At 49.2% G+C, this 19517-nt stretch overlaps 1 protein-coding gene across 1 annotated transcript in view; it reads right to left on the reverse strand.

Annotated features, from left to right (window-relative positions):
- Positions 1 to 922: 922 nt before the first annotated feature.
- slc18a1 (solute carrier family 18 member A1) overlaps positions 923 to 19517 on the reverse strand; it is a 48732-nt gene continuing 30137 nt past the window's right edge. The window contains exons 7-16 of the mRNA XM_078428716.1: positions 19030 to 19119; positions 16563 to 16606; positions 15529 to 15589; positions 11553 to 11648; positions 11354 to 11432; positions 7828 to 7879; positions 7663 to 7726; positions 4562 to 4681; positions 1993 to 2126; positions 923 to 1297 (exon numbers count right to left, since the gene is read on the reverse strand). Coding sequence (XP_078284842.1) covers positions 1190 to 1297; positions 1993 to 2126; positions 4562 to 4681; positions 7663 to 7726; positions 7828 to 7879; positions 11354 to 11432; positions 11553 to 11648; positions 15529 to 15589; positions 16563 to 16606; positions 19030 to 19119 — 848 coding nt within the window. The 3' untranslated portion in view covers positions 923 to 1189. The remainder of the gene's footprint in view (positions 1298 to 1992; positions 2127 to 4561; positions 4682 to 7662; positions 7727 to 7827; positions 7880 to 11353; positions 11433 to 11552; positions 11649 to 15528; positions 15590 to 16562; positions 16607 to 19029; positions 19120 to 19517) is intronic.

A 19517-nucleotide genomic window follows, 5' to 3' on the forward strand; every position in this document is an offset into this window, starting at 1 on the left:
ATGTCCAAGTTGTCGAGCTGTGACTTGAAGAATGACAAGGTGGTGTCGGGAAGGATGTTCCACTCTGGGATAGTCCATGGATATAATGACTGTAGATAGCTATTGTTTGCTCTAATTCTAGTATAAATGAAGTGACCTGAGGACTGTCTTGAAAATTTCTGGGTATTGGATTGATTCTGGGCATTAGTGTGCGGGGATCGCTGGTCGGTGTGGACTCGGTGGGCCGAAGGGCCTGTTTCCGCGCTGTATCTCTAAACTAAACTAAGAATTAATTACCTTGTGGAACAGAAATGTAATTGAGACAAGTTAATCAGGATATAAAAGGCAAACAAAGCTGTGCAGTTCATTTATGGAGAGATATTTAAAAAGCAATTATGTAAACATATCAAATCTTGATTAGAGGGATGGTGATTCATGGAGTGTAAAATAAGGATTTAATTGTTCCAGTTCATATCTGATGCATATGACTAAAAACAGTTGAATCTCTTGAAGGCAATACGATCCTTAAGAAATTGGAAAATTTAGTTTAGGTTAGGTTAATTTTGGAGATACAGCACGGAGACAGGCCCTTCGGCCCACCGGGTCTGTGCTGACCAACGATCCCCGCACACTAACACTATCCTACACACACTAGGGGCATTTTTTACATTTACCAGGCCAATTAACCTACATACCTGTACGTCTTTGGAGTGTGGGAGGAAACCGAAAATCTCAGAGAAAACCCACGCAGGTCACGGACAAGAGAACGGGGTTTCACCCTGTAGATGGTGAATCTACAGTCCATAATTATGATAGTTGCAAATGAAATAAATGGAAAATATAGGGAAAGCTCTTTAACACCATGAGTTTTAGGAATATGGAATTCACTATCACAAGGGCGGATCAGGTGAACAGATAAAGGCCATTTAATGAAAGCTGGATAAACAATAGAAGGATATGTCGGGAGATTTGGATGCAGGGGATTGGAGAGGGAGGGGTAAGGAAGAAAGAGTTGTACCAAACGGCCTGTCGTGTTCTTATGCACTCTGATGGTTTACTGTGGTTTCAAATCCAGCAGTCCCCATGTCTCCACACTGTGTTCAGCCACACATACTGGCCATTTGACACTCTGAACAAAACCATGGCTTTAATTTATTGGCAGAATCGTGTTACAAGACTTTTTCTGACCACCATTGCCATTGCACTGACATTATTTGGTGCTTCCTGCTTCTGTATTATTGGCACCTGTCATCGGGATTTCTTGGCCGAAACTCTCGGAAGAGTAACTATTGGCTGTTTTGTCCTGGTTCAAAAGCATCTGTAAATAAAAGCAAAAGGATTAGTATTTGAAGAGTAGGTATTAGTCATAGAGTCATACAGCATGGTAACATGCCTTCAGTCCAACTTGCTCATGCTAACTAAGATGCCCCATCTTAGCTAGTCCATCCCACTCCTCACCAGCCCACTCCTCCCCCCTCCCACTCCTCCCCACCCCACTCCTCTCCACCCCTCACTCTCCCCACCCCTCACTCTCCCCACCCTCCACTCTCACCACCCCCCACTCCTCTCCACCCCTCACTCTCCCCACCCCTCACTCTCCCCACCCCTCACTCTCCCCACCCTCCACTCTCACCACCCCCCACTCCTCTCCACCCTTCACTCTCCCCACCCCTCGCTCTCCCCACCCTCCACTCTCACCACCCCCCACTCCTCTCCACCCCTCACTCTCCCCACCCCTCACTCTCCCCACCCTCCACTCTCACCACCCCCCACTCCTCTCCACCCTTCACTCTCCCCACCCCTCGCTCTCCCCACCCCACACCTCCCCACCCCTCACTCTCCCCACCCCTCACTCTCACCACCCTCCACTCTCACCACCCCCCACTCCTCTCCACCCTTCACTCTCCCCACCCCACTCCTCCCCACCCCACTCCAGACTGAGCCTGCTTGCATACCCAGTCTCCATCCCTGACCCTACCCACCGCGGGCCAAAGACCTTTTAACATTGTTTACCATTTTCTCTTCATTGACGGGCGGGTTCCTCAGGCTGATACAGAGTGGGGAATAGCACACGTTGATGGCTCCGATGATGAACATCAGCCAATGGAATCCGATCGCTTTGACAATAACACCTCCTATAGAAGGCCCTGTCGGTAAACATAAAGTAATTAATCCTTGCGATGTGGCAGGCACTGTGTTCAAATTAAATTCATCAAACTGCCTGCCGACCAAGGCAGAAACTCCTGCATCTTTTCTGAGATGAACTCTTGGAAGTTTTATTTTATTTTTTTGTAATTATTTTTTTTAGAGATACAGTGCGGAAACAGGCCCTTCGGCCCACCGGGTCCGCGCCGACCAGCGATCCCCGCACATTAACACTATCCTACACACACACACTAGGGACAATTTTTACATTTACCCAGTCAATTAACCTACAAACCTGCACGTCTTTGGAGTGTGGGAGGAAACCGAAGATCTCGGAGAAAACCCACGCGGGTCAAGGGGAGAACGTACAAACTCCGTACAGACGGCGCCCGTGGTCAGGATCGAACCTCAGTCTCCGGCGCTACATTCGCTGTAAGGCAGCAACTCTACCGCTGCGCCACTGTGCCATCACGATAGTGTAAACAGTCAGAATAATTTCCCCGGGGCAAAGATGTCAAAGACTAGAGGGGCTAACTTTAAAATGAGAGATGCAAATTTTAAAGGAGGTTTGTTGTGCAACTTTTTTTACACAGAGAATGGTGAATGCTTGGAATCTGGTGGTGGAGTCAGATACAGAAACGCCATTGAAGAGGCTTTTAGATAAGCAAGGAAAGAAAAGGTATGGATCATGTGCCGGCAGAGGAGGTTGGTTTAAGTTGGCATTACATTCGGCACGGACATTGTGGGCTGAAGACCTGTTCCTGTGCTGTATTCTATGTTCTATGTTTAGTCTGGTTTAGAGATCCAGCGTGGAATCAAGCCTTTAAGGCCACGGAGCCTGTGGCAACCAATGATCACATTGGTACACCAGTTCTATCCGACACACTAAGGACAATTAACCTACAAACTTGCACGTCTTCAGAATGTAGGAGGAAATTGGAGCACCCGGAGAAAACCCATGCAGTCACGAGGAGAATTTACAAACACCATACAGACAACGCCTGTAGTCAGAATCGAACCTTGGTCTCTGGTGCTGCAAGGCAGCGTTTCTACCTGTGTGCCACCGTGCCATCCTGCTCTATTTTGATTTCCAGAAGACCAAAAGACCCTGCATTGAAGAACTTTTAGTTAAGGTTTGGTTAATACCATTGGAAGGGGAGTCTCCAAAGACACCCAAAGACACCCAAAGACAAAGGAAGATCTATCGGTTTCCAAGTCAGGATGGCTTGCAGCTTAGAAGGGAACATGCAGGTGATATAGTTCGCCTGGACCTTCCCTTGTTCTTCTTTGTGGCGGCAGGGTGGCGCAGCAGTGAGTTGCTGCCTTATACCACCAGACTAACGGTGCTGTCAGGACGTAGTTTGTACGTTCTCCCTGTGACCTGCGTGGGTTTTCTACGGGAGCTCCGGTTTCCCTCCACACTCCAAAGATGTACAGTTATGTAGGTTAATTGGCTTCGTAAAATTGTACAATTTATCCTAGTGGGTGTAGGATAGTGTTAGTGTGCGGGGATCGCCGGTCGGCGCGGACCCGGTGGGCCGAAGGGCCGATTTTCATGCTGTATCTCTAAACTAAACTAAACTACACTACACTAAACTTTGTAAATCATTGTGTGGTTTATGAATAATAAGGATACATTGAAGTGGGTAAAACCAGTGGCTGAGGAACACAGGGACGTACACATCCTGAGCTTTCTTCAGCACAACCTGCTCCAGTCAACTTGAGCGAGACCTTCTCTCATCCCCTCCAAGTTGGCCTTACCCAAGTCGAGCATTTTAACACGTGGACCCTCTCTGTCCCTATCCATAACTATCTCAAACCTAATCGAACCGTGGTCACTGGTCCCAAAAGGTCTACCTTCGATGTAAACCAGCATCTGCAGTTCTTTCCTACACACACAGGTGAGGGGGGTTTTATTAGCGGAAGGATAAGTGGCAAAGGTGAGGAGAAAAGGAGACAGCAGGGTGTCAGATCGGGAAGGAAGGAGAGTAAAATATAAAGGTGGGGGAGGGGTTCCTAAAGAGCTGCATTTGTTGCAAGCCTGGACACGGTGGCACAAGTAGGGCGGCACGGTGGCGCAGCAGTAGAGTTGCTGCCTTACACGAATGCAGTGACGGAGACTCAGGTTCGATCCTGACTATGGGCGCCGTCTGTACGGAGTTTGTACGTTCTCCCCGTGACCTGCGTGGGTTTTCTCCGAGATCTTCAGTTTCCTCCCACACTCCAAAGACGTACAGGTTTGTAGGTTGATTGGTTTGGTCAATGTAAAAATTGTCCCGAGTGGGGTGTAGGATAGTGTTAATGTGCGGGGATCGCTGGTCGGCGCGGACCTGGTGGGCCGAAAGGGCCTGTTTCCGCGCTGTATCTCTAAACTAAACTGAACTAAAGTGCCCTCCTCCCACTTGGGGCAACCAAGAAAGTGTTGATCTTGACTCACCAATAGCGAATCCCACACAAAGAGCCACATCAGCGATGGCAAAAACAGTTCCATATACGGACACGTGACGAATATCCACCAGGTAACCCATTATGGGGACCATCGAAACATCGACCATCCCTGCGCACATCAAAAGGTAGAAACATAGAAACATAGAAACATAGGTACAGGTGTAGGCCATTCAGCCCTTCGGGCCAGCACCACCATTCAATATGATCATGGCTGATCATCCAGAATCAGTGCCCCGTTCTGGCTTTCTCCCCACATCCCTTGATTCCGTTAGCCCTGAGAGCTATTTTTAACTCTCTCTTGAAAACATCCAGTGAATTGGCCTCCACTGCCTTCGGTGGCAGAGAATTCCACAGATTCACAACTCTCAGGGTGCACATTTTTTCCTCATCTCAGTCCTAAATGGCCTACCCCTTATTCTTACACTGTGACCCCCCTGGTTCTGGACTCCCCCAACATTTTCCTGTCCAAACCCTTAAGAATTTTATATGTTTCTATAAGATCCTTCATACTGATTCCCTTGGCCCTAAGAGCTAAATCTAACTCTCTCAAAATTAAAGTAACAGTCATGATTTAGAAATCGTGCATCTGATTTGGGAACAACCCTTGAAACAGTCTCAACACAATGTTTAGTTTAGAGTTTTGAGGTACAGTGTAGAAAGAGGCCCTTCGGCCCACCGAGTCCGTGCCGATCGTCAATCACCCGTACACGCGTTCTACGTTATCCCACTTTCGCATCCCAAACACCTGGGGCAATTTGTCCCAGCTACATGTCCCAGCTACATGTCCCAGCTACACTAGTCCCAAACACCTGGGGCAATTTGCAGAAGCCAATTATCCTACAAACCTCAAATGTCTTAGAGATAGGGGAGGAAACCGGAGCACCCGGAGGAAACCCACGTGGCCACAGGGAGAATGTACAACCTCCGCACAGACGGCACCTGTAGTCAGGATCAAAACTCAGGCCCCCCTGGTGCTGAGAGGCAGCAACTCCACTGCTCCATCCCAGAGAGCCCCAACGATAATATGTAGAGAATGGAGGATGGAGCATCAAAGCCAAATGTCCTGCTGCAATCTTTATGTGTGCGATGTGGTCAGTCCACGCCCCTCCGCGTGGAGTTATTGAGCAGGACAGGCAGGGGCTTGTTTCAACTCTGTGCCTCACACGTAACTTTGGTGGTAGTGTGAAGCAGGCAGTGTGAGGATTCACACAGTAAAGGTTGCATGTGGAGTGCTTGCCTTCACTGGTCGGGGCATTGTCGGGAAGTCTCGCTGCAGCTATGTGAAATTTGGCTCGGCCACATTTGGAGTATTGTGTGCCATTCAGTTCCACCCATGACAGGGAGAATGTGAAGGCTCTGGAGAGCATTACCAGAATCGAAGGGCCGAATGGCCGAATGGCCGAATGGCCGAATGGCCGAATGGCCGAATGGCCTCCTCCTGCACCTATTGTCTATTGTCTATAATACCGACACTAGAAGCTGGAGTAACTCAGCGGGTCAGGCAGCATCTTGGGAGAGAAGGAATGGATGACGTTTCGGGTCGAGACCCTTCTTCAGAGCAGAATGCCGCCCGCTTTAGACGGTATGAGCATAAGGTTGAGAGGCACAGCGGTGGTGTTGCTGCCTCACAGCGCCAGTGGCCTGGGTTCGATCCTGACTACGGGTGCTGTCTGTACGGAGTTTGCATGTTCTCTCTGTGACTGCGTGGGTTTTCTCCAGGTGCTCCAGTTTCCTCGCACATTCCAAAGACCTGCAACCTTTTGTAGGTTCTGTAAATTGTCCCCAGCATGCAGGATAGGACTAGTGTGCAGGTGATTGTTGGCTAGCATGGACTCAGTGGGCTGAAGGGCCTGTATTCATGCTGTATTTCTAAAATTAAAACAAAAAATGTGCATATTTTTCTCTGGAGCGTCGGAGTTAGACGGGAGACCTGCTAGAAGTATATAAAGTTATGAAAGGCATAGACAGGGTAGACAGGATGAAAATGTCATGGATGAGCAGGCACAGCTTTAAGGTCAGAGGGGGAAAACTTAAAGGAGACCAGACCAAGTGGACCTGTTGTGCCCAAACCTCTCCTGCATTGGTGCAGCACCCTCTCCTCCCTCACTGCCCCCTCCCCTCTCCCCTCCCTCTCCTCCCCTCCTCCCCCCTCGCTCCCCATTGCTCCTCCCCTCCCTCCACCCCCCCCTCCCTTGACATCAGGGGTCCCGCCCCCTCCCCTGACATCAGCCTGAAGAAGGGTCTCGACCCGAAACGTCACCCATTCCTTCTCTCCCGAGATGCTGCCTGACCCGCTGAGTTACTCCAACATTTTGTGTCCACCTTCGATTTTAACCAGCAACTGCAGTTTTTTTGCCTGCACCTAATTATCAGTAAGCTGGTCAGAATCTTCCGCACCAGCTAAAGATCAAGGATACTGAATTCCCAATGAACAGAAACCAGAAACGATGACATATGTTTCAGATGTCTCCAATTCTGCAGTTTTGAGAGGCACAGATCATATCACTGAGTAGCTGTCTAGCTGAGTTGACCACTCACAAATGGCTGTACAATAACCGACTGTGCCTGCCACCCAATCCCGGTCACAAATACATTGAAATGTAGATACCAGGAACAGCGGATGGTAGTTTACAAAAACAGACACAAAGTGCTTGAGTAACACAGCATCTCTGGAGAACAAGGATAAGTGACGTATCAGATCGGGACATTCTTCAGACTGATTTTGGTGGGGATGGTGGGAGTGTGGGGGAAAAAACTGAAAGGCGAGGGTGGGACAAAGTTTGGCAAGTGATAGGTGGATACATGTGTGTGTGGGGGGGAGGGGGGTGGATTGGCAGATGGTTGGACAAAGGCCAGGGATGAAAAGACAAAAAAGTGTGAGATAAGGTTAGAAGAGGTGCAAATGGTGAAGCCGGAGGAAGGAATGGAGGTGGAAGGTGGTGGGGGTCGGGGTAAGGTGGCAGACTGTGCGCAGGTATTCGGCAATATGGACCTCTGTAGAGGAGGCCACATCAGGAGCACTGAAGGCAGTAGATGAGGTAGGAGTAGGCGCACATGAACCAATGCATTCATATCCTTTGGCCTACTGACCAATCGCGAAGCCTGCTCCAAACCCAGGCGCGATCAGCATAAAGATGCTCGTGGCAAAAGGAATCTATGACACAAAAGATATTTATGTTAGAATCAGGGAGAGCAAGCAGTCAAAAGAGCTTCAATTTGAATGAAGCATTTAAACAAACAGAATGAGTATCTTACTAAGATCAGACTGATCCCTAAGAGTACCATTCCAATCAGGGAGCACAACCACCTATGGACAGACAGAGAATAAGAGTGTAAATACATTTATACACAGGTGTTTACTACTATGAGAGAGTATTATCATCATTAAAGAGTGGTATGTCTATATTTGGTTACAACCTTAATAGACAATAGACAATAGAAAATAGGTGCAGGAGAAGGCCATTCGGCCCTTCGAGCCAGCACCGCCATTCAATGTGATCATGGCTGATCATTCTCAATCAGTACCCCGTTCCTGCCTTCTCCCCATACCCCTTGACTCCGCTATCCTTAAGAGCTCTATCTAGCTCTCGCTTGAATGCATTAAGAGAATTGGCCTCCACTGCCTTCTGAGGCAGAGAATTCCACAGATTCACAACTCTCTGACTAAAAAAGTTTTTCCTCATCTCTGTTCTAAATGGCCTACCCCTTATTCTTAAACTGTGGCCCCTGGTTCTGGACTCCCCCAACATTGGGAACATGTTTCCTGCCTCTAACGTGTCCAACCCCTTAATAATTTTATACGTTTCGATAAGATCCCCTCTCATCCTTCTGAGGATACCTCAAGGAGTTCCATAAAACTCAGAGGGCAGTGGAGGCCAATTCTCTGGATGCTTTCAAGAGAGAGTTAGATAGAGCTCTTAAGGATAGCGGAGTCAGGGGGTATGGGGAGAAGGCAGGAACGGGGTACTGATTATGGATGATCACCCATGATCACGTTGAATGGCGGTGCTGGCTCGAAGGGCCGAATGGCCTCCTCCTGCACCTATTGTCTATTGTCTATTAGCCATTTTGTACCTCAGTGTTTTAAATCACTGCATTGATGTTGAATTGAATTCACTGCATATTTCTGTCTGAATGATGATGAATATTTGGCAATAAAGATCATTGAAGGGTCTCGACCCAAAACGTCACCCATTCCTTCTCTCCAGATATGCTGCCTGTCCCACTGAGTTACTCCAGCATTTTACATAGAAAATAGGTGCAGGAGGAGGCCATTTGTCTCTTCGAGCCAGCACCGCTGATCCAATGCCACACTCTATTCAATTCTCATTCCTGCTCTCTCTCTACCCCTGCTCCCCCCCCCCCCCCCCCCCAGCTCTCCTGTCCTCTGAGCTCTGTGCATTCCTAGAATTTAGACATCATCTACACTCCCAAGTTTCCCATTCTTTGTCGACCCAGCGTTAGAAGCGGAATCTCCAGCCTTCTTGCTTCTAAACTTTAGAAACTCTTCCATAAACATCTTTTTTTTTTCTCTCTCTCTGGTCTTAAAATTCTCCGTCAGCTATTTTGATTCGAGTCACATGGTTATACAGGATGGAGGAGGCCCTTCTGCCCAACTCATCCATGCTGGTCAAGTTGTTTAAGCAAGGTGGTCCCACTTGCCTGTTCCTGGTCCACACCCATCCAAAGCTTTCCTATCCTAAGTGTCATTAAAATTGTCATAATTGTACTTGTCTCTCTCACTACTCTGGCATTTAGTTCTATGTATGCACCAAAGATACTAGAGGAGCAAGATGAACCACCTCGTTGAAATCGCCTAGACTAAAGTGTAGTACGCAACGGAGCGTAACGTCCGCCATTTTAGTAAGCAAAACCCGCCATTCGCTATGCCTCTCGCAGTGTAATCAGTGTTTTGGGGGAACAGTATGTGTGATGATACCATTAAAATGCAGAAAATATCTCATCTATCAATTCACAGATTTTTGTTATTTTTCTTTTAAAATGTTTCTGCAAGTTTCTGCCTACTAAAATGGCACCATGACATACTATGGTTTTTAGGGTCGAGTGGTCTATCTTGCTCTGCTCTATTATCTTTGGTATGCACCACCCTCTGTCTGAAAAAGCTGCCTCCTGGGTCCCGCTTAAATCTTTCCCATTTAACCTTAACCTTTAGTCTGTGGCTGTTCACCTTACCTATGTTCTTCATGGTTTTATACACCCCTATAAGGTCACCCGGTGATCCAGAGAAAAAAACACCCAGCCTATAAAAATAAGCTAAACCCTCCAGACCTGGTGAGATCCTCATCAATCTGCTTTCCACCCTTTCCAGTTTCAATATATCGTTTCTATGGCAGGGGAAACCAGAACTGTACACACAAAATGCTGGAGTAACTCAGCAGGCCAGACAGCATCTCAGGAGAGAAGGAATGGGTGACGTTTCGGGTCGAGACCCTTCTTCAGACTGATGTCAGGGGAGGGGGCAGTTCCCGTGGCCTGTTTGCATGCTGTGTCTTTAAATGAATTGAAAATGAAATGAAATGAAAGTTATTTCTTATAATTCCTTCCATATTTACCAATAATAGTTTGGGTTTCAGCCGGACTGCTCTGTTCTAGAGGTCACCACAGACTTGGTCCACACTTAGATACATAGACTTTCAAAGATGAGGTTAGCACACCACAAAAGCTTTTCACTTCATCTCGGTAAACTAATACATTTATAGAAACATAGAAAATAAGTGCAGGAGTAGGCCATTCGGGCCATTGAGCCAGCACTGCCATTCAATATGATCAAGACTGATCGTCCAGAATCAGTACCCCGTTCCTGCTTTCTCCCCATATCACTTGATTCCTTTAACTCTAAGAGCTAAATCTAACTCTCTCTTGAAAACATCCAGTGAATTGGCCTCCACTGCCTTCTGTGGCGGAGAATTCCACAGATTCACAACTCTCTGGGTGAAAATGTTTTACCTCATCTCAGTCCTCAATGGCCGACTCCTTATTCTTAAACTGTGACCCCTGGTTCTGGACTCCCCCAACATCGGGAACATTTTTCCTGCATCGCGCCTGTCCAATCCCTTAAGAATTTTATTTTTTATATGTTTCTATATAATGCCTTTCCAATTTGAAGATTCAAGAGATTCAAGATTCAAGATAGCTTTATTTGTCATCCAAATTGGACGAAATTCAGTCACCCACAGTCCAACAACAAAAGCATTAAAATAGGCATTAAAATTACACAACCCCAAAAACACACAAAAAAAGAAACATCCATCAAAGAAACATCCATCACAGTGAGTCTCCTCCAGTCCTCTCCTCACTGTGATGGATGGCCACAATGTCCCAAAGTGAGGTTTCGATACTTTTGAAGCCCATTCACGTAATGAATCTGACACTAATAAAGAACATTGAAGGGCCTCGACCCGAAACGTCACCCATTCCTTCTCTCCAGAGATACTGCCTGTCCCGCTGAGTTACCCCAGCATTTTGTGCCTACATTGAATCAGTTATTATTTGTAAGGAAGGTCTGACCCAGTTTGTGTTCACGTCTCACGTTGTTTAGATTTAGATTTAGAGATACAGCGCGGAAACAGGCCCTTCGGCCCACCGGGTCCGCGCCACCCAGCGATCCCCGCACACTAACACTATCCTACACACACTAGGGACAATTTTTACATTCACCCAGTCAATTAACCTACATACCTGTACGTCTTTGGAGTGTGGGAGGAAACCAAAGATCTCGGAGAAAACCCACGCAGGTCACGGGGAGAACGTACAAACTTACCTGCCCATTTTGTTGGCAAGGATTGCGAAGACATTTGTGCCCAGCAGGTAGGCAATTGCGGAGGGCAGGAAAGCCAGACCTGTCCAGAGAAACAGACTGGGGTTAATGAAGATGAGGAGGTGGGAGGGGGCTGATGGTGCCCACATCTTGCCCGTTACCGAGTCTGCTTTGGAAACAAATGGTTTTGTTGATCTCCTACCCAGGTGTAGTTTTGGGGAGCACATGGTCTTCATCATCCACAAAGGCAGGGCCTGCTCCAGCATTGCGATCCCCGTGTTGGCGAAACACAAACATCCTTCAGAGAAAAGAAAGCACACCATCTCACCCGCGTGCTCATGCATTCATTAGTGCGCAGCGGTAGAGTTGCTGCCTCACAGCGCCAGAGACCCAGGTTCGATCCTGACCACGGGGGCTGTCAGTACGGAGTTTGTACGTTCTCCCCGTGACCGTGTGGGTTTTCTCCCAGATCTCCGGTTTCCTCCCACACTCCAAAGACGTGCAGGTTTGTAGGTTAATTGGCTTGGTATAATTATAAATTGTCCCTCGTGTGTGTAGGGCAGTGTTAGAATGCGGGGATTGCAGGTCGGCACAGACTCAGTGGGCCGAATGGCCTGTTTTCGGGCTGTCTCTCTAAACTAAAGTAAACTAATTTGTATGTGCACTTGGCAAATCCGCCTTGAAAGCCTGAACAAATATGGAACCTTTCAGAAACAAAACAATTTCAGACTCAAAGTGCTGGAGTAACTCAGTGGGTCAGGCAGCATCTCTGGAGAATATGGATAGGTAATGTTTTGGGTCCAGACCTTCCTTCAAACTTCTTTCAGAAGCCCTACCAGTCCATCTACTTTCCCCAAGTCTGTACTCCACAGGGATATCTGTTGGCCAAGATAATGTGATGGTGTTTCAGATTTGATGTTGAACTATTGTTATTCATGGAGCCCAAAGAACTTCAGGAACAGTCAACTTTCAAAGAGTCACAGAGTCTTACAGCGTGGAACAGGCCGTTCAGCCCAACTTGCCCATACCGGCTACAATGTCCCAACTACATTCGTCGCACCTGCCTGCGTTTGGCCCATAGCCCTCTAAACTTGGCCTATCCATGTACCTGTCTAAATATTTCTTAAACATTGCAATAGTCCCTGCCTCAATTACCTTCTCTGGCAGCTTGTTTCATATACCTACCAACCTTTCCATGAAAACGTTACCCCTTAGGTTCCTATTAAATCTTTCCCCCCTCAACTTAAACCTATGTCCTCTATATTCTCGATCTGGGCAATAGACTGTGATCTATTCCTCTCATGATTTTGTACATCCCTCATCCTCCTGCGCTCCAAGGAATTGAGTCCCAACCTGCTCAACCTCTCCCTATAGCTGAGGCCCTCGAGTCCTGGCAACGTAAATCTTCTCTGACCCCTTTCTCGTTTGACATCTTTCCTATATCATAGTGCCCAAAACTGAACATAATACCCTAAATGCGGCCTCACCAATGTCTTATACAACTGCAACCTGACCTCCCAACTTCTATACTCAATGCTCTGACCGATGAAGGCCAATGTGCCGCCAAAAGAGTTTTTGACCGTCCTATATTCCTGTGATGGCACTTTCAATGAACTATGTACCTGTACTCCTAGATCACTCTGCTCTACAACACTCCCCAGTGCCCTACCATTCACTGCGTAGGTTCTGCCCATGTCAGTGGTCCCAAATTGCAACACCTCACATTTCTCCGTATTAAATTCCATCGACCCGAAACATCACCTATCCATGTTTATAGACACAAAATGCTGGAGTAACTCAACGGGACAGGCAGCATCTCTGGAGAGAAGGAATGGGTGACGTTTCAAGTTGAGACCCTTCTTCACACTGAGAGTCAGGGAAGAGGGAAATTAGAGATATGGAAGGGTACAAAGAGCATGTAAGGTGTGGAAAACATGCGTCAGGTGTAAACCAGCACCTGCAGTTCCTTCCTACACCTGCAGTTCCTTCCTACACCTGCAGTTCCTTCCTACACCTGCAGTTCCTTCCTACACCTGCAGTTCCTTCCTACACCTACAGTTCCTTCCTACACCTGCAGTTCCTTCCTACACCTGCAGTTCCTTCCTACACCTGCAGTTCCTTCCTACACCTGCAGTTCCTTCCTACACCTGCAGTTCCTTCCTACACCTATCCATGTTCTCCAGAGATACTGAGTCACTCCAACTGTCTCTGTCTCTTTTTTTGTAAACCAGCACCTGCAGTTCCTTGTTACTTCAAACCAGCATGGTTCTTTGGTTTTATAAGGCTTCGATAGTTTAGAGATACAGCGCAGATACGATATGACACGATGCAATAGAACTTTATTCATCACCGGAGGGAAATTGGTCTGCAGGGAAATTGGTCTACCAACAGTCACTACAAGGTGCACGAAAACGTGAAAGTGAAATTAAATTAAAAGTGAAAACAAAAAGAAAAAGACAAGTGACTGTTGGTTGGCTGCCGAGCGCCTTCACCGGACCGAACAGACAAACAAACCCAGGCTTATCCCCTGGGCAGAGGATTCTAAACCTAGAGTGCCCCCCCTCCCCCCCCCATGCCGGGTCCCCATTGTCTTCCCCTCACTCCCTCACGCACATCGACCGTTGATCGCGAGGCCCCACCACCGTATACATCGAGGCTCCCACTGCCGCCAAGGCCCCACCACTGTATACATCGAGGCTCCCGCTGCCACCGCCGAGGCTCTTTCGGCCCAGGTAGGCCTCACCGCCCGGCTTCTCCGCCGTCCCCTGGGAGTTCTGTGGGGCGAGTGGGGCCTACTGGGGCGGGGTGCAGTGGGGCCTACTGGGGCGGGGTGCAGTGGGGCCTACTGGGGCGGGGTGCAGTGAGGCCTACTGGGGCGGGGTGCAGTGAGGCCTACTGGGGCGGGGTGCAGTGGAGCCTACTGGGGCGGGGTGCAGTGGGGCCTACTGGGGCGGGGTGCAGTGGGGCCTACTGGGGCGGGGTGCAGTGGGGCCTACTGGGGCGGGTGCAGTGGGGCCTACTGGGGCGGGGTGCAGTGGGGCCTACTGGGGCGGGGTTCAGTGGGGCCTACTGGGGCGGGGCGTGTGGGGCCTACTGGGGCGGGGTGCAGTGGGGCCTACTGGGGCGGGGTGCAGTGGGGCCTACTGGGGCGGGGTGCAGTGGGGCCTACTGGGGTGGGGTGCAGTGGGGCCTACTGGGGCGGGGTGCAGTGGGGCCTACTGGGGCGGGGTGCAGTGGGGCCTACTGGGGCGGGGTGCAATGGGGCCTACTGGGGCGGGGTGCAGTGGGGCCTACTGGGGCGGGGTGCAGTGGGGCCTACTGGGGCGGGGTGCAGTGGGGCCTACAGGGGCGGGGTGCAGTGGGGCCTACTGGGGCAGGGTGCAGTGGGGCCTACTGCGGCGGGGTGCAGTGGGGCCTACTGGGGCGGGGTGCAGTGGGGCCTACTGGGGTGGGGTGCAGTGGGGCCTACTGGGGCGGGGTGCAATGGGGCCTACTGGGGCGGGGTGCAGTGGGGCCTACTGGGGCGGGGTGCAGTGGGGCCTACTGGGGCGGGGTGCAGTGGGGCCTACAGGGGCGGGGTGCAGTGGGGCCTACTGGGGCAGGGTGCAGTGGGGCCTACTGCGGCGGGGTGCAGTGGGGCCTACTGGGGCGGGGTGCAGTGGGGCCTACTGGGGCGGGGTGCAGTGGGGCCTACTGGGGCGGGGTGCAATGGGGCCTACTGGGGCGGGGTGCAGTGGGTACTACTGGGGCGGGGTGCAGTGGGGCCTACTGGGGCGGGGTGCAGTGGGGCCTACTGGGACGGGGTGCAGTGGGGCCTACTGGGGCGGGGTGCATTCTGGTGGGCAGTGGCGCATTCTTGTTCGGTGGGTGGATCGATCCTGCCAATCAGAAACAGGCCCTTCGATCCACCAAGTCCGCATCGACCAGTGATCCCCGCACACTAATACTATCCTACGCACACGAGGGAATTAACCTTCACACCTGTACGTCTTTGGAGTGTGGGAGGAAACCGAAGATCTCGGAGAAAACCCACGTAGGTCACGGGGAGAACGTACAACTTTGTACAAACTGCTGCTGTAGTCAGGATCGAAGCCGGGTCTCTGGCGCTGTAAGACAGCAACTCTACCGCTGCGCCAACTCAAGCAGATCGCAACTGAACAAAGAAATGATGATCTTACCAGTGGCGATCAGGATATAGGGGTCTCTCAGCAATGTGAAAAGGGATGTGCCCTTCTGACTCTAAACACATAAAAGAAACAACAGTGAGATACAGGCTGGCATGTATCTTACTGTTCAGTACGCTGATAACATAAGAAAATAACTGCAGATGCTGGTACAAATCGAAGGTATTTATTCACAAAATGCTGGAGTAACTCAGCAGGTCAGGCAGCATCTCACGAGATGCAACACCTGTCCCTTTACCTCCCCCCTCAACTCCATCCAAGGACCCAAACAGTCTTTCCAGGTGAGACAGAGGTTCACCTGCACCTCCTCCAACCTCATCTATTGCATCCGCTGCTCTAGATGTCAACTTATTTACATCGGCGAAACCAAACGCAGGCTCGGCGATCGCTTCGCTCAACACCTGCGCTCGGTCTGCGTTGGCCAAACTGATCTCCCGGTGGCCGAGCACTTCGACTCCCCCTCCCATTCCCAGTCTGACCTTTCTGTCATGGGCCTCCTCCAGTGCCATAGTGAGGCCCACCGGAAATTGGAGGAACAGCACCTCATATTTCGCCTGGGCAGCTTGCAGCCCAGTGGTATGAACATCGACTTCTCCAACTTTAGATAGTTCCTCTGTCCCTCTCTTCCCCTCCTCCTTCCCAGATCTCTCTCTATCTTCCTGTCTCCACCTATATCCTTCCTTTGTCCCGCCCCCCTGACATCAGTCTGAAGAAGGGTCTCGACCCGAAACGTCGCCCATTCCTTCTCTCCTGAGATGCTGCCTGACCTGCTGAGTTACTCCAGCATTTTGTGAATAAATACCTTCGTTCAGTATACTGATAACTATTCAGTAAGCTGATAACTATTATTTGAACACTATTAATCAAACGTTTGATTTCTCGTCCTCACAGTTTAGCGTCTAATATTGTCAGAATATGCTGTGTGAATTTCCTTCACATATCTAACCAGTTCAGCAGGACATTCACATGCAAATTGCTGTACGTGACTCAATGGACAGAGAACTTGTTGAAAACAACTAGTTACTTGCCTCTGGGCTGGGTTTGGTTGGTCGAAGAATCCAAAGTTGGAGACCTAAACAAATTGGCACACAATTCAGTAAATCAATTTCAAAGTGATTTCACAATTTTGTCAACTTACTACATTAATATTTAGTTTATTTTAGAGGTATAGCGCGGAAACAGGCCCTTCGGCCCACCGGGTCCGCGCCGACCAGCGATCCCCGCACATTAACACTATCCTACACCCACTAGGAACAATGTTTACATTTACACCGAGCCAATTAACCGACAAACCTGCACGTCTTTGGAGTGTGGGAGGAAACCGAAGATCTCGGGAAAACCCACGCCGGGCACGGGGAGAACGTACAAACTCCGTACAGACGGCGCCCGTAGTCGGGATCGAACCTGAGTCTCCGGCGCTGCATTCACTGTAAGGCAGCAACTCTACCGATGCGCCACCGTGACCGCCCTTAATCTACATTCATTTCTAGACACCATGAAAATGGCTTTATCTTTCGATTAATTCTCCTTCAATTCATTAACTCAGATTGGAGAAGATTGCAGTTCTGGCCGCCCGTTTCCAGGAAGGGTGTGGTAGCTCTGGAGCAGTGGTGGTCAGAATGCTGCCTTGGGTAGAGGGCGTGTAAGAAAATAACTGCAGATGCTGGTACAAATCGAAGGTATTTACTCACAAAATGCTGGAGTAACTCAGCGGGTCAGGCAGCATCTCGGGAGAGGAGGAATGGGTGACGTTTCGCGTCGAGACCCGAAACGTCACCCATTCCTTCTCTCCTGAGATGCTGCCTGACCCGCTGAGTTAATCCAGCATTTTGTGAATATATACCTTGGTTAGACGGTGGTTGCCAGAGGGAGAGTTTGGACAAACGTGGATTGTTTTTGCTGGTATGCTTTGGGTTGAGGCGAGACCTGGTAGATGCCTGGAAATAAAGTTATGAGGGGCACACCTAGAGTAAACAGTCAAAAACCTTTTCCACGGGTGAAAATGTCGAAGACAGATTGCATAGCTTCCAGGCGAAAGAGGCAAAGTATAAAGGTGATGTACGGGACAAGTTTTTTACATAGAGAGCGGTGTGGTGTCCAACGCATTGCCAGGGGTAGTGGTGGAGGTAGATACGATAGTGGCACTTAAGAGGCTTTTAGACAGGCACATGGATATGCAGAGAATGGAGGGAGATGGCTCACATGCAGGCAGATAGTTCCTTTATCGCATCATATTCAGCACAAACATCGTGAGATGAAGCCCCAGTTCCTGTGATGTGTTCTATTAGCTGAAGTCAGTGTGCGTGCTATCCAGTTACATTGATTGATGTTTTCAAGAGAGAGTTAGATATAGCTTTTAGGGCTAACGGAATCAAGGGATATGGGGAGAAAGCAGGAACGGGGTCCTGATTTTGGATGATCAGCCATGATCATATTGAGTGGCAGTGCTGGCTCGAGGGGCCGAATGGCCTACTCCTGCACCTAGTTTCTATGTTTCTCTGCATGCTACCATTTGTTCATTCCCCAGTGTTGATGCATTGGGCCAAAGGGCCCCATCTCTGTGTTGTACGACTATAACTTCACATACAGTCACCTGCTTCAGTTTCGAAGGTGTAACTAAATGCAACCAATCCAAACCAAACCAGTCTGAAGAAGGGTCTCGAGCCGAAACGTCGCCCATTCCTTCTCTGCAGAGATGCTGCCTGTCCCGCTGAGTTACTCCAGCATTTTGTGTCTATCCACAAGCAATGCAGAAAGCAGCTGATGAACAGAAATCTTACAATAGATTGGACAAACTGGAAGTGAGAAGTAGCTTTATTTCACAGTTCTTATTTAATTTTTTTTTTTCTATTTCAGGGCCACAATAATAAACCTGAACCTAAATTTATGTAGAGAGACGGGTGCACGTAATCAAATGAAATTAATTAATAATTTGCTTTTCACGAGCAGGCCAAGCATCTATTCTGAAAATGTGCACATGGTGACAGAACACATCCCCAGAATCCCGGCTGACACGTTTGAAAAGCAGCTAATTCAAAGTCTGGTCCGAGCTCGGGTAAAGATCACAGCGCCAATGCTTGAGAAAGTCACCAGGTCAGGCAGCATCTGTGGAGGGAAATGGACAGGCAACGTCTCGAGTCAGGACCCTTCTTCAGACTGATGGAGCAGAGGGGAGACAGTGAGTGAAGAGAGGTAGGGGTGGAGCAAAAACTGTCCAATCCCTGCACTGACATTGCCTGTTTCCTCCACAGATGCTGCCTGACCTGCTGAGTTGTTGCAACACTCTGTGGTTTCCTGTGCCTCTCGACACGAGGTCAGTCGGTGCTGCCTTCTGCAAGGATGACGCAGAGTGAGAGAGAGGGAGGTGGGGGACGGAGGTTGCTGAGGAGGTGGTCACTGCCAAATCACCTGGTGTGAAGCAGTTAACAGGAGGACGTTTCGTCCACAGAACCTTTTCACAAATCAGGCCACGTTTACGATTTAAATTGTACTAACCTCCATTGAGGAATGCCAAGGCAGCCAACGTCAGGAAAGGAGACGACTTTCCTGCAAATTCATACATCACACTTCCAAAAGGAGCCCCAACTACAAGAAGCACAACAGCTGGAATCAATCCATGTTCAGGCAGGTAGACATCTCAAAGCATTAGCCAGCAGACAGAGGGTTATTCATTTTATTCTCTTTGCACTCTTTCTACAAATGAGTCTGGATGTTGCAGGAGTGCAGAGCAGGGCGGGGGTTTCTTGGGTTCCCTTCCCCGTCTAGTTCCACCAAAGATAACAGAGCAGAGCAAGATAGACCACTCAACCCTAAAAACCGCAGTATGTCACGACGCCATTTTAGTAGGCGGAAACTTGCAGAAACATTTACAAAGAAAAATAACAAAAATCTGTGAATTGATAGATGAGATATATTCTGCATTTTAATGGTATCATCACACATACTGTTCCCCCACAACACTGATTACACTGCGAGAGGCAGAG

The sequence above is a fragment of the Rhinoraja longicauda genome, chromosome 36 (assembly GCF_053455715.1).
Source record: "Rhinoraja longicauda isolate Sanriku21f chromosome 36, sRhiLon1.1, whole genome shotgun sequence".
Taxonomy (NCBI): domain Eukaryota; kingdom Metazoa; phylum Chordata; class Chondrichthyes; order Rajiformes; family Arhynchobatidae; genus Rhinoraja; species Rhinoraja longicauda.